We start from the raw sequence: 10,358 nt of genomic DNA on the forward strand, positions 1-10,358 counted from the left end.
GTAAGAAGAGGGTTCGGGTGGGTTGGGGGATCTCAGGTCGCGGCAGGGGGGGTACCCGATGGCGGTGAGGGGGTGCTGGATCGCGGGGGGAGGGTGCCGGTTCGTGGGGGGAGCCTTCGGGGGGAGCAATGCCAGTTCTCGTGGGGGGGGGGAAAGGTGGGGGGGAACATATCAAAGCAAGTTTCCCTTACTTCCTATGGGGAAACTTGCTTTGATATACGAGCATTTTGGATTACGAGCATGCTCCTGGAACGAATTATGCTCGTAATCCAAGGTACCACTTTGGGATTCTTTATGCAAACATTCCTGCTTTTTCCCCCTTTAATATTGCATATTTCCTTATTTTGATTGTGTTGGTATAGAATGCATTTTCTGTTTCAAGTGTTCATACTTGACTTATAGGTAAAAGCATTTATAAATGAAAAAACCACCTTGTCAACTTGTTTCATCAGTAGGTGGATGTGTGACTATTAAACCGAAGCAGTGTGCATGAATCCAGCCACAAATGGTCTCTATTGGATCATGTGGCTCCATAAGAGGTTCCAGTGTAGATTAAAGTGACCCTGGAGAAATTAAGGGGGAAATTCATCAATGCATTCTATTGTTAAGACGGGTTATTTTACCACAAGTCATGCTATTTTAGTACAGGGTCCCATTTTATCCAATGAGACCTTGGGCTAAAATTGTGCAAATTGTAATAAAATAGCCCATCTCAACAGGTGCACACATTGATGACTTCCCCCCTAAATGTTCTGTTGGAACCTATCAGATAATTCTTTAAGAATGTATTATATTAATTTTTACCTTGACTAGCATTTTGACATTGCCATCTTTTTGCATTGACTAGACTGGAATGTCTCTCTAACCCAAGGGTGGGCAACTCCGGTCCTCGAGGGCCGTATTCCAGTCGGGTTTTCAGGATTTCCCCAAAGAATATGCATTGAAAGCAGTGCCTGCAAATAGATCTCATGCATATTCATTGAAGAAATCCTGAAACCCCGACTGGAATACAGCTCTCGAGGACCGGAGTTCCCTACCCCTGCGCTATTCAGTGCAGTTGTCAATCAGGGTGTCAGGTCAAAAGTGCGCCGGGACAAAGGCGCGCGCAGACAACTGAGCGCAACGCGGAGGCGCCCGCCGAAGAAAATGACTGTTTTAAAGGACTCCGACGGGGGGTGTGGGGGGAAACCCCCCCACTTTACTTTATACAGATCGCGCCACTTCACTTTTTCCCTAAAAAACAGGGAAACAGCTAAGTTTACAGTATAATGAGGGCGGTTACATCCCCCCAAACCCCCCACAACACTGCCACGATCTGTATTAAGAAAGGTGTGGGGGGGTTCCCCAACAAAAACCCCCATTGGAGCCCCTAAAAACACTCTTTTTCTTCGGCATGCGCTTCCGTCTTGCGCTCAGTTGTCGGTGCGCGCCTTTGTCTTCGGCGGTTTTGTCTATGAACTGTCAATTAGTCATAAGGTGTCATTTACAGAATTGTGTCTAGCGGCATCTATCTCAACATAGGCATCATAATGTTAGATGTAGGTATATTAGGGCAGGGTTTTCCTGGACTAATTTACCACGCTTATTCTCTGCCTATAACCACACCCAATTTTCAGGTAGGCACCTTGCCAGGTTCCACACAGAACTCATAATTAAACTTTTTTTTTTTTTTTACATTAGCTTTTAACGGCATGGGCAAGTACCATACCAATTAAACAATTTTGAGTGCCACGTGGAACTCGGCCGGGTGCCGCTGACCTAGTTGCCATTTATAGAATCAGGGCTAATATATCTCCCAGTGAAAGCAAATATGGTGATAAACATAAACAATCCTTAGCTGTGAGGAAGCAAAGGTAGAGTTAGATATCAAATAAGATCAGTTATAATAAAAATAGGGAAAATTGTCAAACTAGATGGATCTTGACGTCATATTGTATGTTTCTGTAATACATTTATGTATTTATTTCCAGGTTTGAAGAATGAACAAGAAAAGCATAAAGCTGACTAAATTTTGCATTCAACGAAGAAAGAATAACATTGCTAACTGAAGACAGCTTAATACTCTGGAAATAATTGCCAGTATATGGACAGCATGCAAGGCTATACATTTATTTTTATAAGGGAGAATCTTAACTGATCAGTTGTTTAGCTAAACAGTAATCTTATCCTGAGTGATTATCTCCCCGGCACTTTGTGTCACTAATAAAAGTGATTTATCAAGGATTAACATTAAATGGCATTTACAGAATAGTCTTAATTCATCACATCATTTGAAACTGAAAATCTTGTCAGTATTAATGTCGACTGGATACTTTTGCTATATTGAACATTTCCAATAGTACTAGTTAAATTCCTCAAATTATCAGTGTCCTCTTGTTTAGATATTATTCATTTATTTCAGTCCTTATGTATTTTAGCTTCTGTTGGGTCAATATTTAAACTCTGTGGTTGACATTTGTTTTCAGCACCAACTGCTGAATATTCACAAATATTCAGTACCACTATTTGGGTTGTGAACAGCACTGAATCTCAGTGTGGTGGGGAGTGCTGCCACTATCCAAAGCATTCTCAGGGCCACAGTCTACCGGTTCCTTGTCTGGAACAGAAAGTTGACAAGGAGGGGAAATGCTAAATGAATGGGGAGGAGGAATAAAGAGCAGATATACTGGATGGGAGGGGGAAGAGGATAGGTTTTAGTGAAAGACTATAGAATAAGAGAAGTGGGAATAAAAAAGCCAGGATGAGTGAAAGAGATGAGCAGCTGTAGTATATGCAATAAAAGGAGGGAAATTGAAGATGGGATATTAAGAATTAATCAAATATAGATAGAGGCAGAAATGTAAAAGGAAAAGGAGGAGAGAGGAAAAACAAAAAAAGGAGTTAAGAGAAGATGTAGGAAAGCAAAAACCAAAGCTCAGATCAATACAATTAGGAAAATAAAATAACCAGACAGCAAAGATGAAAAAATAATTTTATTTTTTATTTTATCATTAAAATATGCCCATCTCGTCTCAAAATAGCTGCTGTAACCTCCAGCAGCAATCTCGTAAGACTGCCACTGGATGTCACGCAGCCATTTTTACTGCGGAGATTGCAGGAGCAACTGGGGATCGCTTCTGCCCCGACTAGCTACTAGAAGGCCAGGGGTGGGGGTCTATAGGTGGGAATGGAAGGGGAATGACATATGTTCAGGAGGAGAGAGGAAGTGGGAGCTCCTTCAGTTTAGAGGTAGGGCAGGAGGGAAGATAAGAGCCATGGAACCTAGCACCATAATTTTCAGCTAAAACCAAAATGGGACTAGATAGAGATTTCAGCCCAGTTTAGGCACCAAAATCAACATTTAGTTGTCCTCTAACATAGTTGTCTGATATTCAGCAATCCTAAACATTTAAGTTGGATTACTAAATATATGTGATACTCCGAGGACAAGCAGACATATTCTCACATCTAGGTAATGTCATCCATGGAACCTGGCACGGAAAGTCAAAAATTTAAAGTCACGGTATACTTTTTCAGACTGCCTATACTGCGTGGATGCTGGTGCCTTCCTGCCCAAAATCAGCTCATGGAGCCTGCAGTTCTTGGTTTTTCACAGAGCTGGGTAGCTGTCCGAGTTCTCTGAAAGCACATAAAACTTTAATCTTTTTTTCTATGCAAACAGCATATAATTCCTTATGGATGGGTTAAGCACCTCAACTCGTGAGTTGCTTGCAGAAGACATCAATCTTTTTCTTCTCTCTGCCCCCTTGTCTTTCTGGGGACATCGAGCATGGTTAGATTCTCCATCCCTGATTCTCAACTACATACTACTACAGTACCAGCAGTAACTATATTGATGACTCATTCCATATCTTCATCTTCGGTGCTACTGGCATTGGAGCCTTGTAAGCGAGCTAAGAAGCACAAACATGTCTCCCCCTCAAAGCACTTGCACTAAAGATGGCACTATTTAAATCTATTTCATTTATGGTTGGGAATCATGTTACACAACTCTCCAATGTTTTACCCAACCTCCAAAATATCCAGCATTCCCCTCAAAGCATGCATCGGCATTGTCTCAGGTGCCATCCCCATCTACACATGCCAAGCGTTGATGCACCAATGTCCAATCACCATCTCTGCAATTGATGTCTCCTCAGAGGCATACTTCAGCATCAAGGTCCCTGACAGCTCAACACAAACTCAGCAAGCACCTACTGTACCCTTATCAACATAGGTGCTTGTGCTATAACACTTGGAAGAGAAGGATAATTATTTATTTACATAGCTATATATACTAGATGTTAATTTGGGAAATGCACTACCTGCTATAACTCAGCTCTGTGTGATATTCAAGAACATAGACTTAAAGCATTTAAGGAAGAATTTGAATTTTATTTTTACAGAGCCAAGCTTAATTACAAGATTATGCAGGCCATGCAGTAAGTTCAGTTACAATTTAGGGATCGTTACATAAGATAAATTAATATCATCATTGTGCTTCTCTATGTTTCTATGTTAAGCTGGATTAAAAGTAACTCACCCTGATAAAGGCCCTTGCTGGAAGTAGGGTTCTTCAGTTGCAGATTAACTGGGAGCTCATGGCATCTTGGATGTAGAGAAGAGATTACAGTAAGGTGTGTTGTACAATGTCCAGCAATGATCCAAAGAGAGAGACGCTTAGATTAATCTCTCCTTTTAAAGACTCTGGGGGGGGGGGGGCCTGACGTCCAGTCCAATCACCAAGCCAGGAACTCGGGAGCAATGTCCAATCACATGGCAGGAATAATGGCCAATCACAATGCAGGAGTTCAATTCATAATTGTGTCTGTTCTAGCTGGATGTTGTCATCTGGTTTGGCTAGTCATTTGATTACTAGTTGATTGGATCAAACCAAGCCTCACAGAAATACTACTCAACTTTTCCTGTCATTTGACCCTAACAGACATGGAGCTCCTGTCACCAAGAAAACCATCTTTACATGGCTGATGAACTGTATCTTCTTTACCTATGCTTGGGCTGGGCTGATGCTTGAAGGCTGTGTTACTGCACATAAAGTTTGAGCAATGGTGACTTCAGTAGTCCATCTACGTTCCACTCCTATTGAGGACATCTGTAAAGCAGCATACCTTCACTCCCCATTACTGTATGGAGAATTATTCCAAATGGGATAGTTTGTTTGGCCAAGCAGCTCTACAAAATATATTCTCTATTTAAATGCTAACTTACCCTCCAACCCCTTTAGTTTTGCTAGGGTTATTGGCAGCTTGGGAGTCCCAGATGTGAGAATATGTTTACTGCTAGTTTCAGAGAAAGCAAAGTTAATCACCTGTAGCAGGTGTTCTCTGAGGACAGCAGGCACATATTCTCACAACCCTCTCACCTCCCCTAGTTGGCTTCTTAGCTATCTTACTGAATTGCAGGTATCATGAACCAATGTCAGGTCAGAAGGTACCAGCACGCATGCAGTATGGGCGGTCTTAAAAAGATTTAAAGTGACTGTCCATGCCTGGTTCCATGGATGACATCACCCAGATGTGAGAATATATGCCTGCAGTCCTTGGAGAACACCTGCTACAGGTGAGTAACATTGTTATCCTTAAACATCTATGTTTGAAGCTATACGCGTTACCTGTTTGGCCAAACATCAGTATATAATTTAATGAATGTGTTTTTATGTTTAGAGAAGATTTTCAAATCATGTGATGTTTCATTACTAGCAAAGATTTGGGTTCTACAGACAATGAATTTTTCTGTTACACCGTATGGATGTGTAAATTGGATAATGAAAAAGCAGGACAAAAAGGGCATTTGAGTTGTGGTGCTGTAGACAGCTATCACAAATATCATGGACAGTCAAGAAATCAAACAGATAGGTCCTTGACCAAATAAAACCCAGATTCTCAATGGAAGCTCACATGACTGAATTGAAACTATCATTTCAGCTATATTATGCAACAGCCAGAATCCCTAGAAAAAGCAATCATGCTAGGAATGTTTGATGGAAAAAGAGGGCATAGAAAACCAGCAATACGATGGATTGACACAATTACAACAGGAATGAATGTTCCATTAAAAAGCCTCCACACACAAACAGAAGACATGATGTTCTGGAGAGTCAGTCAGTATAGTTGCCAGGAGTCAGCTTCAACATGATAGAAATTAATCAATTTTTATGTTATTGATAGGAATGTTATAATTAGCTGAAAACTTTGGATTATTTGGGTTATAAAGAATTATAAATTAAATTGGAGACCTGCTGAATTTTGTCATTCATTGTATATAACTTATTCCTTCAGTCCAGAGCATTCCTAGCCAGTTCTCAGGCTAGACATTTAAATTTTGACTGTGTAGTGACTTATTGGAACAAAATATAAAATTTCTCTAGAATGGAGGAGTAGCCTAGTGGTTAGAGCACTGGTCCAGAGAAGCCTGGTTCAAAATTCTGCTACTGTTCCTTGCAGTCTTGGGCTTGTCACTTAACCCTCCATTGCTGTACAAACTAGAGAATGAGACAGGGACAAATTTGTCCCCATCCCTGCAGGAACTCAGTTTCCGCAACCCATCCCTGCCACATTCCTATTAGCTCTGCCTTAACCGCACAAGCCTCGAACACTTGCTTGTGCAGCTGAGGACATAGCTTGCAGGAATGGGGCAGGGACAGGAAAAGAACTCGCCAGGACAGGAAAATGAGCTCCCGTGGGGATGGAGAAACTTTGTCCCCATGCCATTTTCTAGTATAAACTTAGATTGTAAATCCTCCAGGGACAAGGAAATACCTGCTGAACCTGAATATTACCTTGAATTTCTCCTGAAAAGGTAGGAGCTACATTTAAATAAAGAGGATGATATTGAAAACCATAGTTCTTCTCTAAGTCATATTGAAAACTTTAGGGGCCCTTTTACTAAAGTGCAGTAAGTTTTTGCAGTTACCATAAGTTAAGTATTAAAGCTACGCAGTAGATGCAGTGGGGTTTGCCTAGTATCTGCCCTGCATTTACTTCACAGGGACGACGCTCAACACATGGGTACCTTATTACATAAAGTGGCAGATAGCATGGGAGCACTCGCGCTATCTCCCACAGCATGTAATGTGGTGTAGGCCCACTCAAAAAATAAAAGGGCAATCACAGCAGCACACATCCCCCGCCCCAATCCATCTCAATCTTACAATCCTCCCTGCTACATTCCCTCTTCTTAACAACCCCCCCTCAAAAAAAAAAAAGTGACATGTCGCCCCCATCCACAAACTTTATCCCCTAAAAACAAGCCCTGACCCTCACCACCATTCCCAGCCAGGGCTTACATTGATGAAAAGATAGTCCCTAGCAAGTAGCATCATGAGACTACCGCTGGCAGCATCTTCACCATTTTGATTTCCCTCCTAAGGTGGAGTTAAGTGCAGCCACACTATTGGCATTCATGACAACTAGCTCGTGGTACCAGTGCCACTCCCTTGCTCCTTCCCTGGCATGCCCAGGTACTGTGCCTACCCATATTAAGCAATTGCTGTGGGGGTTTTACTGTGCTAGCTGTTTTAATGTGCATTGCCTCTTAGCATGAGTGTGTACTACCATGTATCATGCAATATAATATGTGTTGGCTGCTTAACATGACTTAGTAAAAGGGGCCCCTTAGCATCTTTTCAATCCTGAAAGAGTACTGGAACATGCCACTGTTGAACTGCACCTATGAAGGCATTTACCTTCTGGGAAATTGTCTTAAATATTGGGGAAAAATCAAGATTTGAGTAAAACTTATCAATTCAATGTCTATTTAAAGTTTGCATTGTTAAAAAAAAAATCATTTTAAGCAAGATAGCAAAGTTTACTACTGTATTAATTTCTCACTTCAGATTCAGTCATGTAAGTGGATAGGAGATATACATTTCATCATAAGGTGTCATTGAGGATTTTCATCACAGATTAATTCTTAGTTCTTGCAGTTCAACTTAAGAACATAAGAATAGCCTTACTGGGTCAAACCAATTTAGCCCAGTATCCTTTCTTTGCAGAGACCAAGTCATAAGTACCTGGCAAAAACCCAAATAGTAACAGCATTCCATGCTACTGTCCCATGTCTGTCTCAATAGCAGACACAGCCTTGTGAGCAGGTGCATTGTCATGCAAAAATAGAACTTTCCACAGCTTCCGTCTCCTTTTTTCTTTCAGTGCCTCCTTTAATTGGCACAGCAATTTCAGTAGTATTCTGCATTAATTGTTTGGCTCCTTGGAAGATAGTCATTACAACACCTTCCTGATCCCAAAATACTATGGCTATGACCTTTCCTGCTGACCTTTTGTTTTCAATTTTCTTGGCCTTGGAGAACCTGTGTGCCATCATTGCATGGACTGTTGTTTTGTCTCAGGATCATAGTGGTGTAGCCATGTTTCATCAACAGTAACTAGTTGTCCCAAAAAGTTGGCACCAACTGCAAAATCAACTTAGCATTCAGACATTTGGGCACCTACTTGACTGACAGATTCTGCATACCCAGCTGCTCGTGGATTATACACACAACATGTTCCCTGGATATCTGTAGTGTCTCAGCAATTGTTTAGCTGATATTCGCCAATCTGCCAAAATCAGTTCATGGACATGGTCAACAATTTCAGGAGTTGGCACCGTTTCAGCCCTCCCAGATCTTGCTGCATCTTTGGTCTCAATATCTCCACACAGAACGTTTGCCCACCACTTTTTTGCTGTAGAGCAGGGGTGCCCAAATGGTCAATCGCGATCAATCAGTAGATTGCAAAAGCAACGCGAGTCGATCGCGTAACCTTTGCGATCTTTTTCTCCCTGCTGTTTCCCCAAGCAAGGCCTGGCACGTACAAGCACTGGACTTACAAACCTTCACCTCCGACGTCAATTCTGACATCGGAGAGGAAGTTCTGGGCCAGCCAATCACTGCCTGGCTGGCCTGGAACTTCCTCCCCGACGTTAGAATTGACGGAAGTGAAGTCTTGTGGGCCTGGCGCTTGTATGCACCAGGCCTGGCTCGGGGAAGCAGCAGGGAGAAATCGCGTTGGTGGCTTAGGGGTATGGCAAGAATCGGTGAAGTGGAGAAATTGGCACGATGGCTTGGGGGGCAGGGGGGGAGAGAAAGAAAGGGGGGGCCAGGGGGAGAAAAAAAGAAAGGCAGAAAGGGGGGGTGAGAAAGGCAGAAATAAAGAGGGGGCTAGGAGGAGAGAGAAAGAAAGAGGGGGGCAGGGGGAGAGAAAGAAAGGCAGAAATAAAAAGGGGGGCCGGGGAAAGAGAGAAGGAAAGGCAGAAAGAGCAGGGCCAGGGGGAGAGAGAAAGAAAAGCAGAAATAAAGAAATATTGGCTTTATAGAAGAAGGAAGTGCTACCAGAGACTCATGAAATCACCAGACAAAAAGGTAGGAAAAATGATTTTTTTCAATTTAGTGATCAAAATGTGTCCGTTTTGAGAATTTATATCTGCTATCTATATTTTGCACTGTGGCCCCCTTTTACTAAACCGCAATAGTGTTTTTTAGCGCAGGGAGCCTATGAGCATCAAAACCAGCACAGGGCATTCAGCACAGCTTCCTGCGCTAAAAACCGCTATCGCAGTTTAGTAAAAGAGGAGGGGGTATATTTGTCTATTTTTGTATAGTTGTTATTGAGGTGACATTGCATATTTTTAAGTCATCTGCCTTGACCTCTGATAAAAGCCCCGAAGACAAATGATAATTAACATTTTCTCTGCGTACAGTATGCTTTGTGTTTTTTTAAATTTTATTGTTGGTAGATCATTTTGACTTGGTCATTTTAAAAGTAGCTCGCAAGCCAAAAAGTGTGGGCACCCCTGCTGTAGAGTATGATAGGCATTTGTTATTCAATGAATCATACATTCATGGATTTCCTTTGGAATTTTCTTCTGGAAGAATAGGAACTTCATGATGGCTTGGAATTCTACACTTGAAAATTCCATATTTTTCAATGACATGGTTCAATCAATGATTTGAAACAATGTCAAAATATAGCATTATGATTCTGCAAATTGGCACTTTGCAAAATAAAATAACCCTCTTTTCAGCTCAGAATTTAGGAAGCTGCTTTAGATGAGAACTTTTCAGCACTCCCTCGTAGTCTATACAAATGACTTTCACTGTTTCTGGCTGTGACATTGAATAACACAAGCAAGAACAGACAGCCATTTGCTAATATCAGTGAGGACTTTTTCTTCTCTGATGGGTTTCAGTTTTTAAATTACATCTGAAACACCAAATGGTATTTTCTTTTTCTTCCTGTTCCCAGAACCATTTATTTCTCATAAGCAACAGATGGAGATCGATTGATTTTGAACTGTCCATATGCGTAATTCTAGTACTTTATCCTTAATTGACTGTCCCTCTTCCGCAATACAGCAAAGCA

General features: G+C 41.6%; 1 protein-coding gene across 2 annotated transcripts in view; it reads left to right on the forward strand.

Annotated features, from left to right (window-relative positions):
- Positions 1 to 6,240, forward strand: part of AIG1 (androgen induced 1) — a 168,582-nt gene extending 162,342 nt beyond the window's left edge. For both annotated transcript variants that reach the window (XM_033938233.1, XM_033938234.1), the window contains one exon: positions 1,971 to 6,240. In XM_033938233.1, coding sequence (XP_033794124.1) covers positions 1,971 to 2,008 — 38 coding nt within the window. In that variant the 3' untranslated portion in view covers positions 2,009 to 6,240. The remainder of the gene's footprint in view (positions 1 to 1,970) is intronic.
- The last annotated feature ends 4,118 nt before the right edge of the window (positions 6,241 to 10,358 follow it).

Source organism: Geotrypetes seraphini, chromosome 3 (genome assembly GCF_902459505.1).
Source record: "Geotrypetes seraphini chromosome 3, aGeoSer1.1, whole genome shotgun sequence".
Classification (NCBI taxonomy): domain Eukaryota; kingdom Metazoa; phylum Chordata; class Amphibia; order Gymnophiona; family Dermophiidae; genus Geotrypetes; species Geotrypetes seraphini.